This window comes from Triticum urartu, chromosome 7A, assembly GCF_056163025.1.
Source record: "Triticum urartu cultivar PI428250 chromosome 7A, HENAU_Tu73, whole genome shotgun sequence".
Lineage (NCBI taxonomy): Eukaryota > Viridiplantae > Streptophyta > Magnoliopsida > Poales > Poaceae > Triticum > Triticum urartu.
In genome coordinates, this window is record NC_141879.1 from 4,101,087 (window position 1) to 4,120,328 (window position 19,242).

The 19,242-nt window shown below is 45.4% G+C and overlaps 1 protein-coding gene across 1 annotated transcript; it reads right to left on the reverse strand.

Moving 5' to 3' along the window:
• Window positions 1-496: 496 nt before the first annotated feature.
• Window positions 497-18,808, reverse strand: LOC125523984 (disease resistance protein RGA4-like). The gene is made up of 8 exons (XM_087536286.1): window positions 17,931-18,808; window positions 2,723-4,788; window positions 2,470-2,589; window positions 1,961-2,158; window positions 1,702-1,830; window positions 1,441-1,566; window positions 1,140-1,315; window positions 497-891 (listed from the first exon to the last, which is right to left on the reverse strand). Exons 1-8 carry the CDS (start codon window positions 18,728-18,730, stop codon window positions 727-729), a joined length of 3,780 nt encoding a protein of 1,259 aa, XP_087392412.1. The 5' UTR covers window positions 18,731-18,808; the 3' UTR covers window positions 497-726.
• Between the last annotated feature and the right edge of the window lie 434 nt (window positions 18,809-19,242).

Here is a 19,242-nt window from a genome sequence, read left to right on the forward strand (position 1 = left end):
CCTGGTGGTCTCGTTGGTGGAAGCTCCGACCAGATCTGTTCTGACCGATGCGACCGACGGTGATGGTCATCTCTTCCGTCAGAGGTGGTCGGCCTGAGGCTGGATGTTCGGATCTCCGGATCCGTGGTCCATCTTTGTCCACTGCCTTCTGCCTTCACCCCTCGCTGATAATTGTAGGCTAGAGCATGTGGTTTGCAATCCAGACGGCGTCCATCATCAAGGGGTCTCCGGCAGATAAGCTTCACAACTCAACTACATATATACATATATAGATAGACCATCAGTGTGCACTTAACCACACTTTAGAAACAGAGCACAGAAGGCACGAGCTCTCCTCAGGTTGCCCAGCAGTTTACAACTTACACTCTGCTCTACCTTTTCAACCCCTTCTGTTAAGATACTATACTCCACAAGAGAGCCGCATAGAAAACTTGAGTTTCAAAGTTTCCTTGCCAACATCCAAGGTTTATTTATTTGAAGGAATAACATAGCAGGATATCGTCCACAACAACGATAGCATTCGGTGGCGACAAACAACAGAGAGAGAAAAGCAAGTCTGGTCAAGCATATGCTCTCGCCTCCTACCGCCAACAGGGATGCATAGAGGCAATTGCTACTGTTTTTTTTATTATAAGCTGAACCTATAGGTATTTCTTTCCATGGTGTAAATTGCTGCTGTTTAAGTCCAGGAAGCATGCACATTGGAAAACAAGATCCTTCCCACAGTCATTTCGCCTCAACGACATCTTTCCCAGCACCTTCTTCGGGTCTCACCTTCACCTTCTCCAGCATCTCCAATCCTGGGAGTGTTTGCCGGCTTTGTCCTTGCCCAAGAGCGGCTTCTACGAGGCGTGCGGCCTCATGCTCCAGCATCCCGTGTTCCTCCCCGACCTGCACATAATTAGGTCCACTTAAAGAAACTGAACCTTTAACACAAGTACACAACTCGCCCGCAAACAAAAAAAAAGACACGAGTACACAACTATCCACATCTCCATTTTCTAAATCAACCCCACATTCAACCTGAATAGACTTATTTACCTAGGAGAAATATTACCTCCAAACTGCGCCTCGATTCTACTGGCTACGCCACCAAGAGAAGATTAGAAGAATTTAAGACAGTGAACTGTGTAAATTACCTGGGTGCCATTTTCCATCAGCTGACCCTCTAATCCTGCCACTCCTTCCATCCCCTCTGTAAACATTGCCATGTTAGTGCTCTGCCCATTTTCACTAGCAAAATCATTTGAATCACCGGAGCTATCTACATCTTCTGTACTATGATCATCATGTTGACCATCACCATCAACTTGTACTGCACAATAAAAAGTGTCACATGAGCGCATGCAGAGGGAGCATATATAACTCATCATCAATACTTACCAAAGTACCAGCAGTTAAGGAAAACAACATCATCGACAACAATACTTAGTTGATTACCAGGATGTTCTTGTTGTGCATTAGCAAATGCATCATGGTTAAGTGATGTTGCATTATCAGTGGTAGATGATGCCATAGGGATTTCAGCAGCAGACTCACTTCCCATCTCATAAGCAACAACTTTTACTGCATGATAAAGGAAAAACGAAAAAAAATCCTATGTGAGGAGGGAATATGTAAATAACTCAACACACCACAAGAACTAACCGAAGTAGCAATTGAAAAAAAAAAGATATGCACATAGAACAAATAATTAATTACCAGGATGTTCTTGTTGTGCATTTGCAAAGATGTTGTGATTCACCGACAATGTTGTATTATCACTAGTAGCTGGATCTGCGTGTATTTTTGCAACAGTCTCACTTCCCGTCTTAGAAGTAGCAACTGGTACTACACAATGAAGAATAAAAAATGGCATGTGCCGGTGTGAGGAGGGAGTTCATATTTAACTCAATAAAACCCCAAGAATTAACGAAAGTATTAGTTAGCAAAATAAGATGCACATGTAACATTTGCTCACCAGAATTTCCATCAGAAACAGCCTTGGGCGGCATTGCCAGTGATAATGTCATATAAGTAGGTGGTGCCGCATAGCTTTCAGAACTCTCCACGTGTTCACTTTCCACAGCAAGCGTTGTGGTTATCGTGTTAGTAGCTATTGCCACAGGGCTAATTTCTGCAGCAGACTCACTTCCCATCTCAGAAGTAACAACTTGTACTGCAGGATAAAATATAAAAAAAAGTTCAACTACCTGCGTGAAGAGAGAGTATATATCAATGGACACCAAAGTTTTAAATAGCCTGCTATAGCCCAACTATAGAGGGGCTACAACTGTTTGAGTAGGTGCCGCTATATGGCATAGCCCGCTAAACTTACGAAATAACCGGCTATAGCGGGTTATAGCGTCACTATAGCTGATTTGAAGGGCCGCCCCTATTTGGCATAGCCTGCTATTTAAAACATTGGACACAACCAAGAAATACTTAAAGCAAGATAAGATTCACATGCAACAATAAATACTTGCTTACCGGGCTCTCCAGTTGAAATGGCACCGGACAACATGGTCACTGATAATGGCATATCCGTAATTGGTGCCACAGGGATTTCCGCAGCAGGCTCACTTCCTATCTCAGACGTAACAACTTGTACTGGATGATAAAAATAAGAAAAGGTCACGTGCATACATGAAGACAAAGTATATGCAGATATCTCAACACACCCCAAGAATTGATCAAAGGTGCACTTTGGCAAAATAAAGATGCACATACAACACTTGCTTACCAGACTCTTCAGTAGAAATGGCACCAGACCGTGTTGTCATTGCTAAAATCGTATTAGTAGGTGGTGCCACGGGAGCCTCTTGGGCCAACGTACCAGCTGTGGGTATTGCCACAGTGCTAGTTCCTACAGCAGGCTCATTTCCCACCAGTTTAAACAAGACCTTGGGACGTCTGGGATGGTTCTTTGCTGCTTCTTTCCACCCAAGTTTTATTTGGTCGTCCAGTTCATCATGGAGAGCGACCTCCTTAAGAAGCGGCAGGGACTGGATCGTCGTGCTGCTAAAGCCATTTAGATCCTTACATAACAACTGGAGAGAGTCAAGGTCCGGTAGAGCTCCCTCTTCAATTGCCAGCCCAGTCATGACTTCCACTACGATGCATAAGCTTTGCAGGATTTCAAGTGCACCCTGTCTGATAACGAAATGATCCAGTTGAGCTGCAATCAGCTTCAGGTACTTCAGGCCGCGCACTTTGCTCAGGGCATCACCAATGTCACCGCTTAGCCGATGATGAGGGAATGTAAGGCACAACTTAGTGAGACCAGCCAACATTGTAACAAATAAAGGCAGGCTGAATATGTTGTTTCCTTGTAGCTTGAGCGAGCTAAGATAGTAGGAGTTGCCATTTTCTAGGGAGAAATTCAGCAAGTCCTGAGACCGTTCACCGCTGAAGTTCAGTGAGAGTGAACATGAAGTTGTCAAATTGGTGCCTCTCTCGATGAACCCCTTGATGGCCACTGAGAGATGAGTTAAGTTGCTGCTGACATCGGTCGTGGACTCGCACCATATTTTCAGCTTTGTCAGGTGCTTCATATGTTCCATGAGTTGCGTAAATTCTTGGCTCTTGTCCCCGACAAATCCTGCTAGTGTTTCCAAGTTACTGTTCTCTGACAACCAAATCTGTAGCTTACCCATTCGGCCTACACCTTCAAGCTTGAACTTTCCAAACAGGTGAATCAGGCATGGCAACTTCAACACTTCTTTGGGCAGAATCTCGATCTTGGTTCTTCTTACATCAAGTGTCTCCAAAAGTTGAAGCTTCTTGATCTCTTTGGGAAGAACTGTAACTGTAGCAGCACCCCCGAGGCTTAAGTACCTGAGTAGCACCAGGTTGCTGCATATCTCTCTCAGATGCTTGTCCTCCAAGTATTCATCACATTCTTCAAGATCCAAAACTCGCATCAATTTATACTTGGGAAAGTCCAAGACAGATTTGTGCGTGTTACCGAAGATTGTCAAAGACCGGACAAGCCGTAAATCCTTTGGATTCACTTTCGAACTTGCTGCAGTTTTATTATGCACAGAGAGCCAACGGACATTACTGGGTAGGGTAGCCTTATCGTATAACAAGGTAACAAAGTTCTCATTTATAGACTTGTTCAGGATGAACTCTATCATCATTCCGTGAGTTTGGAATGTCTTAACCTCTGCATTGCTGGCATCAATAGGCTGGATGATACTCTGGTCGAGCAGCTCATGAAAACTCCCAATAGCGGCATCCAGGGCACTAGATCTATGACCCCCTTGAACGAACCCTTCAGCTAACCATCTCCTTATCAGGCTTCCTCTCCTGATTGGATGGCCACTTGGGTAAATACCCAAATATAGCAAGCAAGCCTTGACATCTTGGCTACCAAGACTGGTGTAGCTATGGACAAGCACGCGCTTCAAACTTGCTAAGGCCTCATTTGTCTCTAGATGTTTGCCAAGGTTTGTGCCCAGATTTGCCCATCTTTCTCGTGTGGGATCACCTTGCAACAACCGGCCAGTGGTAACAAGAGCAAGGGGTAGACCATCACATTTCTTTAGTGCTTCTGAGCCCAGCTGCATATGATCACCAAGTTGTGGTGGGTCTCCCATGGAAGCTTCTTGGAAAAACAATTGTCTCGAATGTTGCTCGCCAAGAGTTGTCATCACGTACACATGACCATGAGCACAGCTGCATGCATTTGCTATGGACCGGGTCGTCGTTGTAACGATAACTATGCTGAACTTGGGATCCACAGGGAAAGCATATTTTATATCATGCCAAATTAATGCCCGCATGTCATCGATTACAATGAAGAATCTGTACAAACAATAAAAGCAAGTTAGAACACATTCGCTCTTCTGATGATCATGGGAATGGAGTCCGGGGGCAATCCTCCTTTTCAAAACATAAAAGAAAATATAACATAATGCAAGTCTAAATAACACATAATATACCAAGGCAATTAATCCATGTAGGGACTAGCTCGGGAGATATGGCACAAACATGCACAATGTCAAGGCAGAAGTGGATAAACAATCTAGGGAATAACGGGATATGGTTTTGGTGTGAGCGGCTCTCGCCACTAGGGTTCCGCCCCCCACCGCCGCCGCCGGCTGCCCCCACTCCCGCCACCGCCGGCCGCCGGCCTCGCGCGCTCCACCTCCCTCTCCTCCTCCCCCGCGCTCCCATCGCCCCTCCCCCCCCCCCCAGCGGGCGACGTGCGGGCCCCTGCTGCTCCTCTCCTCCTCCGGCCCCTCCTCCCCATCCATCTCCCTCCCCGCCGCCGCCGGCTGGGTCCGCCGGGCCTTGCCCGCGTGGCGCTGGCGGCGGTGGGCCGTCCCTTCCCCGCTCACTCATGGGGGGGGGGGGGGGGAGGGCTCCCGATGGCGGCGGTGCGGCTCGGCCGGCTGTGGTGTGGCTCGGCGGCGGGAGTCCGGCGAGCTTCGTGGTTCTTGGTGCGGCGGCGCGGCCGTTGGCCGCGGGGCGGCGTGGCGATGCTGGTGGCAGCGGCGCCCGCGCGGCCCAGATCTAGGCCCTTTCGGGCTCCATTTGGGCTAGGGCGGGCTGGCGACTCGGTGCGTGGTGACGCTGCTCCCTGGTTGGTGGCGAAGAGGCGGTGGCGGCTTCGTCGGCCGACGAGCTGCAGCGTGGCGGCAGGGGCTGTCCGGACCCTTTTGGATCTGTCCAAGCCTTGGCGCCTGGTAAGCCCCTTGTCCGTGCGTCCGGTCGGCTCCGCGGTGGCGGTGGTGGTTGTCCTCTCACGTCGGCGATGTTGCGGATGCCCCAGAGGCCACTATCTCTTCTCCCGGTGACCTCTGGGAGACAGCGAAGTTGATTTGGTGACCGTGGTGGCACATGTTGGTGGGCGGCATGATGGGCGGTGCACTATGATTCGTCTGGGGTGGTGGTGGGGGTTTGGGTTGGGAGAAATCTCTGGCGGCTAGTCCGGCCCCGATGCGGCGACGCCTGTGGGTGCCGCCGGACCTTCCTGAAGGGCGTCGGGTACACCCCTTCCCCTACTGCCCCCCGCGTACCGGGGGAAACCCTAGGACTAGTCCGGGCAACAGCGGCGTCGTCGTCGCCTCCTTCTTGAAGGTGTTGCTTGTTACACAGCGCTTCAGAGTGCTGGGAACGTGGTGGTACTTCTCTGGAGGGTGCAGCGGTCGCCGATCATCTTCGTTTCGTTGATGTGCCGTTGTTGGCATTTGTTTCTCTTTCTTTTTTTTTCTTTTTTTTCTTTGGGCTTGTTTGTGCTGCGGCCCCAGCACCTATCGTTGGATGTATCGGTGGTTGCTTTGTAATACAAAGCGGGGGAAACCCTTTTTCTTAAACAATCTAGGGAGTATACCAATAACTGCAGCCAACAATGATATCAAAGAGTCTTAAGCATGACCCATAAGAGTATGAAATTCTCATATTCTTTTATTAACTAGTAATCGTGCACGTGCAACACACGTCAAGTTTGATAGTATTTTGAGGTGTCTGCCTCGCCGTATTCCATGTCTCTCTCCTTTTGATATATGGATGCTGCCTAAAGTTTGGTTATTCATGAATCTAAACTATGTTTTGTGCCGATATGGCAGTGCTCAATTTGCATCGGTTGCAGGCCTAAACTGCACTTGTGCATTTCTCCACTTAACGAATGTGGTGCGCCCTTCGTGCTTAGCTTCTCGACATGGCAAAGTTCTGGCTGAAGGTATACGGGTCGCTGTCCAATATGATGCGGCTTACCATTTGCTACTGTTGTGCTCTAAGTGAAGGAAATATGCCCTAGAGGCAATAATAAAGTTATTATTTATTTTCTTATTTTCATGATAAATGTTTATTATTCATGCTAGAATTGTATTGACCGGAAACATAATACATGTGTGAATACATAGACAAACAGAGTGTCACTAGTATGCCTCTACTTGACTAGTTCGTTGATCAAAGATGATTATGTTTCCTAGCCATAGACATGAGTTGTCATTTGATTAACGGGATCACATCATTAGGAGAATGATGTGATTGACTTGACCCATTCCGTTAGCTTAGCACACGATCGTTTAGTATGTTGCTATTGCTTTCTTCATGACTTATACATGTTCCTATGACTATGAGATTATGCAACTCCCGTTTACCGGAGGAACACTTTGTGTGCTACCAAACGTCACAACGTAACTGGGTGATTATAAAGGTTCTCTACAGGTGTCTCCGAAGGTACTTGTTGGGTTGGCGTATTTCGAGATTAGGATTTGTCACTCCGATTGTTGGAGAGGTATCTCTGGGCCCTCTCGGTAATGCACATCACTTAAGCCTTGCAAGCATTGCAACTAATGAGTTAGTTGCGGGATGATGTATTACGAAACGAGTAAAGAGACTTGCCGGTAACGAGATTGAACTAGGTATTGAGATACCGACGATCGAATCTCGGGCAAGTAACATACCGATGACAAAGGAAACAACGTATGTTGTTATGCGATTTGACCGATAAAGATCTTCGTAGAATATGTGGGAGCCAATATGAGCATCCAGGTTCTACTATTGGTTATTGACCGGAGACGTGTCTCGGTCATGTCTACATTGTTCTCGAACCCGTAGGGTCTGCACGCTTAAGGTTTCGATGCCAGTTATATTATGAGTTTATGAGTTTTGATGTACCGAAGGAGTTCGGAGTCCCGGATGAGATCGGGGACATGACGAGGAGTCTCGAAATGGTCGAGACGTAAAGATCGATATACTGGACGACTATATTCGGACATCGGAAAGGTTCCGAGTGATTCGGGTATTTTTCGGAGTACCGGAGAGTTACGGGAATTCGCCGGGGAGTATGGGCCTTATTGGGCCATACGGGAATAGAGGAGAGAGGCCAAAAGGAAGGAGGCGTGCGCCCCCCCTCTGGTCCGAATTGGACAAGGGGTGCAGCCCCCTTTTCCTTGTTCCTCTCCCCCTCTTTCCTTCTCTCCTACTCCAACAAGGGAAGGAGGAGTCCTACTCCCGGTGGGAGTAGGACTCCCCCCTTGGCGCGCCCTCCCCCTAGGCCGGCCGCCTCCCCCCTTGCTCCTTTATATACGGGGGCGGGGGGCGCCCCCATAGACACACAAGTTGATCTCCGTAATTGTTCCTTAGCCGTGTGCGGTGCCCCCCTCCACCATATTCCACCTCGGTCATATCGTAGCGGTGCTTAGGCGAAGCCCTGCGACGGTAGAACATCAAGATCATCACCACGCCGTCGTGCTAACGGAACTCATCCCCGACACTTTGCTGGATCGGAGTCCGGGGATCGTCATCGAGCTGAACGTGTGCAAGAACTCGGAGATGCCGTAGTTTCGGTGCTTGATCGGTCGGGCCGTGAAGACGTACGACTACATCAACCGCGTTGTCATAACGCTTCCGCTGTTGGTCTACGAGGGTACGTAGACAACACTCTCCCCTCTCGTTGCTATGCATCACCATGATCTTGCGTGTGCGTAGGATATTTTTTTTAAAATTACTACGTTCAGCAACAGTGGCATCCGAGCCTGGTTTTATGCGTAAATGCCATATGCACGAGTAGAACACAAGTGAGTTGTGGGCTATATAAGTCATACTGCTTACCAGCATGTCATACTTTGGTTCAGCGGTATTGTTGGATGAAGCGGCCCGGACCGACATTACGCGTACGCTTACGCAAGACTGGTTCTACCAACGTGCTTTGCACACAGATGGCTGGCGGGTGTCAGTTTCTCCAACTTTAGTTGAACCGAGTGTGGCTACGCCCGATCCTTGCGAAGGTTAAAACAACACCAACTTGACAAACTATCGTTGTGGTTTTGATGCGTAGGTAAGAACGGTTCTTGCTAAGCCCGTAGCAGCCACGTAAAACTTGCAACAACAAAGTAGAGGACGTCTAACTTGTTTTTGCAGGGCATGTTGTGATGTGATATGGTCAAGACGTGATGAGATATAAGAGATGATCATGTTTTGTTAAAGTTATCGGCAACTGGCAAAAGCCTTATGGTTGTCTCTCTATTGCATATAAGATGCAAGCGCCAAATAATTGCTTTACATTATCGCTATGCAATAACAATAGTTGCAAGAGCAATAGTTGGCGAGACGACCACGTGACGACACATTGATATAGATCAAAACGATGGAGATCATGGTGTCATGCCGGTGATGATAGAGATCATGACAGTACTTTGGAGATGGAGATCAAAGGCACAAGATGATCATGGCCATATCATGTCACATATTTTGATTGCACGTGATTTTTATCTTTTATTCATCTTATCTTGCTTTGTTTGACGGTAGCATTATAAGATGATCTCTCACTAAATTTCAAGGTATAAGTGTTCTCCCTGAGTATGCACCGTTGCCAAAGTTCGTCGTGCATAGACACCACGTAATGATCGGGTGTGATAAGCTCTACGTCCATCTACAACGGGTGCAAGCCAGTTTTGCACATGCAGAATACTCAGGTTAAACTTGACGAGCCTAGCATATGCAGATATGGCATCGGAACACTGAGACCGAAAGGTCGAGCGTGAATCATATAGTAGATATGATCAACATAATGATGTTCACCATTGAAAGCTACTCCATTTCACGTGATGATCGATTATGGTTAAGTTGATTTGGATCACGTGATCACTTAGAGGATTAAAGGGATGTCTATCTAAGTGGGAGTTCTAAAGTAATATGATTAATTGAACTTAAATTTATCATGAACTTAGTCCTGGTAGTATTAGCATATCCATGTTGTAGATCAATAGCTCGCGTTGTTGCTTCCCTATGTTTATTTTAATATGTTCCTAGAGAAAAACTATGTTGAAAGATGTTAGTAGCAATGATGCGGATTGGATCCGTGATCTGAGGTTTATCCTCATTGCTGCACAGAAGAATTATGTCCTTGATGCACCGCTAGGTGACAGACCTATTGCAGGAGCAGATGCAGACGTTATGAACGTTTGGCTAGCTCAATGTGATGACTACTTGATAGTTTAGTGCACCATGCTTAACGGCTTAGAATCGGGACTTCAACGACGTTTTGAACGTCATGGACCATATGAGATGTTCCAGGAGTTGAAGTTAATATTTCAAGCAAATACCCGAGTTGAGAGATATGAAGTCTCCAACAAGTTCTATAGCTAAAAGATGGAGGAGGATAGCTCAAGCAGTGAGCATGTGCTCAGATTTTCTGGGTACTACAATCGCTTGAATCAAGTGGGAGTTAATCTTTCAGAAAAAATAGTGATTGATAGAATTCTCTAGTCACCATCACCAAGTTAGTAGAACTTCGTGATGAACTATAATATGCAAGGGATGACAAAAACAATTTCCAAGCTCTTCGCGATGCTAAAATCGGCGAAGGTAGAAATCAAGAAAAACATCAAGTGTTGATGGTTGACAAGATCACTAGTTTCAAGAAAAATGGCAAAAGGGAAGAAGGGGAACTTCAAGAAGAACGGCAAGCAAGTTGCTGCTCAAGTGAAGAAGCCCAAGTCTGGACCTAAGCCTGAGACTAAGTGCTTCTACTGCAAAGGGACTGGTCGCTGGAAGCGGAACTACCCCAAGTATTTGGTGAGTAAGAAGGATGGCAAAGTGAACAAAGCTATATTTGATATACAGGTTATTGATGTGTACCTTAGTAGTGTTTATAGTAGCCCCTGGGTATTTCATACATGTTCGGTTGCTAAAAATTAGTAACTCGAAATAGGAGTTACAGAATAAACAGAGACTAGTTGAGGGTGATATGACGATGTGTGTTGGAAGTAGTTCCAAGATTGATATGATCATCGTCGCACACTCCCTATACTTTCGGGATTAGTGTTGAACCTAAATAAGTGTTATTTGGTGTTTGCGTCGAGCATGAATATGATTTGATCATGTTTATTGCAATACGGTTATTCATGTAAGTTAGAGAATAATTGTTGTTCTGTTTACATGAATAAAACCTTCTATGGTTATACACCCAATGAAAATGGTTCGTTGGATCTCGATCGTAGTGATACACATATTCATAATATTGAAGCCAAAAGATGCAAAGTTAATAATGATAGTGCAACTTATTTGTGGCACTGCCGTTTAGGTCATATTGGTGTAAAGCGCATGAAGAAACTCCATGCTGATGGGATTTTGGAATCACTTGATTATGAATCACTTGATGCTTGCGAACCATGCCTTATGGGCAAGATGACTAAAACTCCGTTCTCCGGAACAATGGAGCAAGCAACTGGCTTATTGGAAATAATACATACTGATGTATGCGATCCGATGAGTGTTGAGGCTCGCGGCGGGTATCGTTATTTTCTGACCTTCACAAACGATTTGAGCAGATATGGGTATATCTACTTAATGAAATATAAGTCTGAAACATTTGAAAAGTTCAAAGAATTTCAGAGTGAAGTGGAAAATCATCGTGACAAGAAAATAAAGTTTCTACGATCTGATCGCGGAGACAAATATTTGAGTTACGAGTTTGGTCTTCAATTAAAACAATGTGGAATAGTTTCACAAATTCGTGCCACCTGGAACACCACAGCATAATGGTGTGTCCGAATGTCATAACCGTAATTTATTGGATATAGTGCAATCTATGATGTTTCTTACCGATTTACCACTATAGTTTTGGGGTTATGCATTAGAGACAGCTGCATTCACATTAAAAAGGGCACCATCTAAATCCGTTGAGACGACACCGTATGAACTATGGTTTGGCAAGAAACCAAAGTTGTCATTTCTTAAAGTTTGAGGTTGCAATTCTTATGTGAAAAAGTTTCAACCTGATAATCTCAAACCCAAATCGAAGAAGTGCGTCTTCATAGGATACCCAAAAGAAAATGTTGGGTACACCTTCTATCACAGATCCGAAGGCAAGATATTCGTTGCTGAGAATGGATCCTTTCTAGAGAAGGAGTTTCTCTTGAAAGAAGTGAGTGGGAGGAAACTAGAACTTGATGAGGTAACTGTACCTGCTCCCTTATTGGAAAGTAGTTCATCATAGAAATCTGTTCCTGTGACTACTACACCAATTAGTGAGGAAGCTAATGATGATGATCATGTAACTTCAGATCAAGTTACTACCGAACCTCGTAGGTAAACCAGAGTAAGCTCCGCACCAGAGTGGTACGGTAATTCTGTTTTGGAGGTCATATTACTTGACCATGATGAACCTACAAACTATGAGGAAGCTATGATGAGCCCAGATTCTGCGAAATGGCTTGAGGCCATGAAATCTGAGATGAGATCCATGTATGAGAACAAAGTATGGACTTTGATTGACTTGCCCAATGATCGGCGAGCCATTGAGATTAAATGGATCTTCAAGAGGAAGACAGACGCTGATAGTAGAGTTACTATCTACAAAGCTAGAATTGTTGCAAAAGGTTTTCGACAAGTTCAAAGTGTTGATTACGATGAGAGTTTCTCACTCATATCTATGCTTGAGTCTGTCCGAATCATGTTAGCAATTGCTGCATTTTATGAAATCTGGCAAATGGATAAAAAAATGCATTCTTTAATGGGTTTATTAAAGAAGAGTTGTATATGATGCAACCAGAAGGTTTTGTCAATCCTAAAGGTGTTAACAAAATATGCAAGCTCCAGCGATCCATCTATGAACTGGTGCAAGCATCTCGGAGTTGGAATATACGCTTTGATAAGTTGATCAAAGTATATAGTTTTATACAGACTTACGGTGAAGCCTGTATTTACAAGAAAGTGAGTGGGAGCACTACAACCTTTCTGATAAGTATATGTGCGTGACATATTGTTGATCGGGAATAATGTAGAATTATTCTGCAAAGCATAAAGGAGTATTTGAAAGGAGTTTTTCAAAGAAGGACCTCGGTGAAGCTGCTTACATATTGAGCATCAAGATCTATAGAGATAGATCAAGACGCTTGATAAAGTTTTTTCAATAAGTACATACCTTGATAAGATTTTGAAGTAGTTCAAAATGGAACAGTCAAAGAAAGAGTTTCTTGCCTGTGTTACAAGGTGTGAAATTGAGTAAGACTCAAAGCCCGACCACGGCAGAATATAGAAACAGAATGAAAGTCATTCCCTATGCCCCAGCCATAGGTTCTATAAAGTATGTCATGCTGTGTACCAGATCTATTGCATACCCTACCACTGAGTTTGGCAAGGGAGTACAATAGTGATCTAGGAGTAGATCACTGGACAGCGGTCAAAATTATCCTTAGTGGAATAAGGATATGTTTCTTGATTATGGAAATGACAAAAGGTTCGTCGTAAAGGGTTACGTCGATGCAATTTTTGACACTAATCTAGATGACTCTAAGTCTCGGTCTAGATACATATTAAAAGTGGGAGCAATTAGCTAAAGTAGCTCTATGCAGAGTATTGTAGACATAGAAATTTGCAAAATACACACGGATCTAAATTTTGGCAGACCCATTGACTAAGCTTCTCTCACAAGCAAAACATGACCACACCTTAGTACTCTTCGGGTGTTAATCACATAGCGATGTGAACTAGATTATAGACTCTAGTAAACCCTTTGGGTGTTGGTCACATGACGATGTGAACTATGGGTGTTGATCACATGGTGATGTGAACTATTGGTGTTAAATCACATGGCGATGTGAACTAGATTATTGACTCTAGTGCAAGTGGGAGACTGAAGGAAATATGCCCTAGAGGCAATAATAAAGTTATTATTTATTTCCTTACTTTCATGATAAATGTTTATTATTCATGCTAGAATTGTATTAATCGGAAACATAATACATGTGTGAATACATAGACAAACAGAGTGTCACTAGTATGCCTCTACTTGACTAGCTCGTTGATCAAAGATGATTATGTTTCCTAGTCATAGACATGAGTTGTCATTTGATTAACGGGATCACATCATTAGGAGAATGATGTGATTGACTTGACCCATTCCATTAGCTTAGCACACGATCGTTTAGTATGTTGCTATTGCTTTCTTCATGACTTATACATGTTCCTATGACTATGAGATTATGCAACTCCCGTTTACCGGAGGAACACTTTGTGTGCTACCAAACGTCACAACGTAACTGGGTGATTATAAAGGTTCTCTACAGGTGTCTCCGAAGGTACTTGTTGGGTTGGCGTATTTCGAGATTAGGATTTGTCACTCCGATTGTTGGAGAGGTATCTCTGGGCCCTCTCGGTAATGCACATCACTTAAGCCTTGCAAGCATTGCAACTAATGAGTTAGTTGCGGGATGATGTATTACGAAACGAGTAAAGAGACTTGCCGGTAACGAGATTGAACTAGGTATTGAGATACCGACGATCGAATCTCGGGCAAGTAACATACCGATGACAAAGGGAACAACGTATGTTGTTATGCGGTTTGACCGATAAAGATCTTCGTAGAATATGTGGGAGCCAATATGAGCATCCAGGTTCCGCTATTGGTTATTGACCGGAGACGTGTCTCGGTCATGTCTACATTGTTCTCGAACCCGTAGGGTCCGCACGCTTAAGGTTTCGATGACAGTTATATTATGAGTTTATGAGTTTTGATGTACCGAAGGAGTTCGGAGTCCCGGATGAGATCGGGGACATGACGAGGAGTCTCGAAATGGTTGAGACGTAAAGATCGATATACTGGACGACTATATTCGGACATCGGAAAGGTTCCGAGTGATTCGGTTATTTTTCGGAGTACCGGGGAGTTACGGGAATTCGCCGGGGAGTATATGGGCCTTATTGGGCCATACGGGAATAGAGGAGAGAGGCCAAAAGGAAGGAGGCGTGCGCCCCCCCTCTGGTCCGAATTGGACAAGGGGTGCAGCCCCCTTTTCCTTGTTCCTCTCCCCCTTTTTCCTTCTCTCCTACTCCAACAAGGGAAGGAGGAGTCCTACTCCCGGTGGGAGTAGGACTCCCCCCTTGGCGCGCCCTCCCCCTAGGCCGGCCGCCTCCCCCCTTGCTCCTTTATATACGGGGGCGGGGGGGCACCCCATAGACACACAAGTTGATCTCTGTAATCGTTCCTTAGCCGTGTGCGGTGCCCCCCTCCACCATATTCCACCTCGATCATATCGTAGCGGTGCTTAGGCGAAGCCCTGCGGCGGTAGAACATCAAGATCGTCACCACGCCGTCGTGCTGACGGAACTCATCCCCAACACTTTGCTGGATCGGAGTCCGGGGATCGTCATCGAGCTGAACGTGTGCAAGAACTCGGAGGTGCCGTAGTTTCGGTGCTTGATCGGTCGGGCCGTGAAGACGTACGACTACATCAACCGCGTTGTCATAACGCTTCCGCTGTCGGTCTACGAGGGTACGTAGACAACACTCTCCCCTCTCGTTGCTATGCATCACCATGATCTTGCGTGTGCGTAGGAATTTTTTTGAAATTACTACGTTCACCAACACTAAGTTGTTTTATCGGACTTTGAGGGGTTTGGTAGTGATGTAGTCTATAATACGAACTAAGTCCTCACCGGTGCAGGCACACACTTGGTGCCGCTTATCTCATTCAAAAAATGGTTGTTGCCTGATACAGTTGAAGTGATAGAGGGAAGTGAAAGAATGTTTTTACAAATAAAATTTGTGCAGCTAATGTTGCTCTAGAATATTAATTTCAATTAGTGCAATTTTTGATATTTTGAAGATTAATCTCAATTAATGCAATCACTCTGAGTCCATGCAGCCGGGCACGCAACAACACTCCCAGTCTGGCACGTACACCCAGCCAGGCATGCAACGACACTCTCAGTCTGGCATGTACACATAGCTGGATTGGGCCACTACCAGCAGGAGCAGGAGGAGAATGATGAGGAGGACGATCCGGATGATTTTTGCTGATCCAAAGAAGAGAGAGCTACAACATGAGGGAGGATGAGTTATTGTACGATGCATGGCTAGCCACTAGCATCGATCTGAACCATGGTACAGAGCAAATGGCTCAACATTTTGGGCCAACCTTCATACTTGGTTCCATGAGCACAAGCATTTCAAGACCTACGCCAACGAACTCATCCGCGACCGTGCGATGAAGTCTCTCAACTATCGATGGTACATCATGCAAGAGGCCATTTCCAAGTATTGTGACCATTTGAAGCAACTCATCGAACGGTGACCAAGTGATGTGCAAATCTCCGAGCAAGTAAGGTTAATATGTGTTGATAATTTGGCCGGATATGCAACTTGTTGGGACGATTTTCTCGATGTGTCGATCGTTTAGCCGGATCGGATATGCATACATGTTGATAATGTTTTACTTCATAGCCTTCCCGTCCATGCAATGTGCTATTGAAGTTAGAGAAGAAGAACTTCACCATCATGTATTACTGGTTGAAGTTGAATATGCAACCCCAGTGGAATCTATTCATTGCCAAGACAGTGGGCATGGGCTCTGAGGAAGAAACGGTTGATCCAACCGGCCACAAAAGTGCCAGACAAGAAGGTTAGAAGAGGGTTCCAGAGAAAGAAGTGGGAGGAGGAGAAAGCTAAGCGAGAAGGGGTGGCAGCCAAGATGATGGAGAGGCTCAAGGACTTTTTGGCAAAGAAAGAGGAGGAATACGTCAAGGACGCAGGTAAGGCTGAGAGGTTTAACATGTTGATGGCGGCGATCGAGAAGAAAATCATACTTGAAGAGAAGAAGGTCATTCTCGAAGAGAAGATGGTTGAGATCATGGCCACTTCGCAGGATGTGAAGATGTTCACCTTGAAGATGGATGAGTTGGATGACGATGCAAGGATGATCGTGTAAGTAGTCTGCTTTAAGATGTTGAAGCCCACGAGGGATCGGGAGGTTGCTGAGAAGGAGGCGGCGACATATTAAATGTGGAGGCCTGGATTGCCGGTCAGGCAGGCAGAAAATTCAATTTTTTGCATGGACTGCCATGCTGATATTCTTTTGTAATCGGGCATGTAAAAACTATGCATACTTGCCTTTTTTTTCTGTCGTAATCGGACGTGCCCTATGTGATCGGGAGCTATGCATTTGAATTTGAAATTAACCGAACCTAGACGGATGTAAAGGTGATGTGATTGGATGGCTGTCTCCCACATCACTGTTCGCGGACATGTTCCCGCCGGTCGGCCGATGGATACAGTTTCCTTGTTGTGGGTCGGTGTTGCAGGTGCGCTTAATTGCCCAAACTGCGGATTTCCAGGTCAGCAAAAGAACACGGGTGTACAATTATTCAGTTCACATACTTCAATAATCACGCTGTAATAGGAAAGCCCATAAGCGATATACACAATTAGAATAAGATGAACATGTGTGGAAGCCTTTGGACTCATGGTATGGCACTACATGATAAACACAACAACAATGTAGCGAGTGATGAGGTTGGTGGAGAAGGATAACAAAAGGTTTAGCACGAGCTACCTGTGATTATATCTATTTTTTCGCTAAATATTTCTCAAAATAGTATGGTTAAAAATATAGTAATGAGTGGTGGTTTGTTGAAGAGAGTATCTAGAAATCATCCCAGCAAGTCTAACCACGTTTCATCTTTTTTATTTTCTATTATAAAAGGTAATATAGTGGCAAACCAAATAAAGGAACAATTTGGCATCATGTTTACCGAAATAATATATACTATACCGTAAAACTAGGCACGTAAAAATATCTTGGTCATCCAACTAATTTCTATCGAACTATGCCAATTTTCTCTTCCACGACTATGTACACTTTTATAAGATATTTCACGCCACTACTTTAGTGATCTAAAACATCTTACATTTAGTTATATATAGAGGGAGTACTTGTTTTGGCTGTACGCATTCTCTCATGAAAGTCGTGTGTAAATCCACGCAATTATACGGTATGATGTTTGAATGAATAATGCTCTCATTGTCTTGGAAAAAAAATTAATCTCATGTATATATACTCCGACGATCTTCGCGATATTAATATACTCCCTTTGTCCAAAAAGGAACTCCGCACTCATTTTTTGGGGGCCGGTGATGGGCAAATATATGTCATGGAATCAAAGAGAAAAACATGTCTGGAATAGAAATACTGTAGAAAAGATCGACCCCATACCTCTTGTTCCCAAGGCACTCTCTAAGCCTTGTGCGGAGCTCGCTGAGTGTGCCGGCATCCGAATACCCAAGTCGCCGGAGAATCTGCCGGAGAACATCCCGTGCACCTTTGTTAGCAGCACGAACCCAAGCCCGTGCTTCGTATTCGCCTTTCCCAGCTGTGTAGTCGTAGGCTTGCCAGGCAAGGAGGGTCTTCCCGATGCCATCGAAGCCAACAATGGAGATCACGTTGAGCTTCTGCTGCTGACGATGGTGGTGGATCAACTCCAGAAGCTCATCACGGCGCTCGTCCATACCCACGGCGGCCACTGAGGTGTCCGTCGCTGTATCTTCTTCGTCGGATTCCAAGGTGCTGGATCCGTCGCCGCTGCCGCCAAACTCACTGTTGTACCTTTGTCTCAGCTTAGATGCCTCCTCTGATGTCTTCCTGAGACGACGGACTGCCGCGGCAAACTGGTTACGGGCCCTCACCGTCTTCACCCGGTGAAGTTTCCGACGAATCCACGACGCGTTGGTGTGGAGCGTCACGCGGTGCGTGAATCGGTCGATGCAGTCTTCAATGGCGTGCGCCAAGTCACGCACCATGCTGATCCAGCGACTGTGTACGTGGTCGCTGCCAGAATCTCCGCTCCTCCGGCGACGCTTCTCGTCTTCTTGAACGGCCGCAGAAATCATGACAAACTCATTTTTGATGTACTCGATGTCATGCTCCAGGTCCACTCGCAGATTGTGATCTCTTACTATGAACTCGAAGAGCTTCGGCGCCATTCTACCGGCCACGGTGCCAACCGCGGCTTCCATCTCCTCTTGATCGAACAGTTCACTACCCGCATGGAATTTGGTGGATGCAATGAGAAGATAGAGTTCAGCAGCTCAACGCCATGGCCAGGTCAGACACAAGGCAAGCGTTTGTTTTATTAGCAATAATACAAAACCCATCGCATCACATCACATCACATCAGCCAAATAGACTAACACGCCAGCATCTTACAATTTAATTTTACATCCTCTAGTCAACTCGCACTAACTCCCCTTCAAACCGGGCATATTTATGTTATATTATATGGGCGCCGGCCGGCCGGCCCAAATTTCGGGCAGCCGGCCGATTGGAGCGACCGATGCCATGTGATTTGTTTTCTCCCGTGAAAAAATGGCGTACTATAACGCGGCTAATAGCACTTTATAGCGTTCTTAGAAATGTCTTGTTAAATAAATAATAATATAAAATACCTCGCTAATAGCATGCTATATTCTCGATATAGCATGCTTATAGTGTATTTAAGACTACCTACATAGGGGGAGTAATTTAGACT

Coding starts and splice junctions, on each gene's coding strand:
- LOC125523984 (XM_087536286.1), bottom strand. CDS start 18,730: ATGGAAGCCGCGGTTGGCACCGTGGCCGGTAGAATGGCGCCGAAGCTC. Junction 2,590..2,722: donor CATTTCTACTGAAGAGTCTG/GTAAGCAAGTGT, acceptor TTTATCATCCAG/TACAAGTTGTTACGTCTGAG. Junction 1,316..1,440: donor TGCACAACAAGAACATCCTG/GTAATCAACTAA, acceptor TTTATTGTGCAG/TACAAGTTGATGGTGATGGT.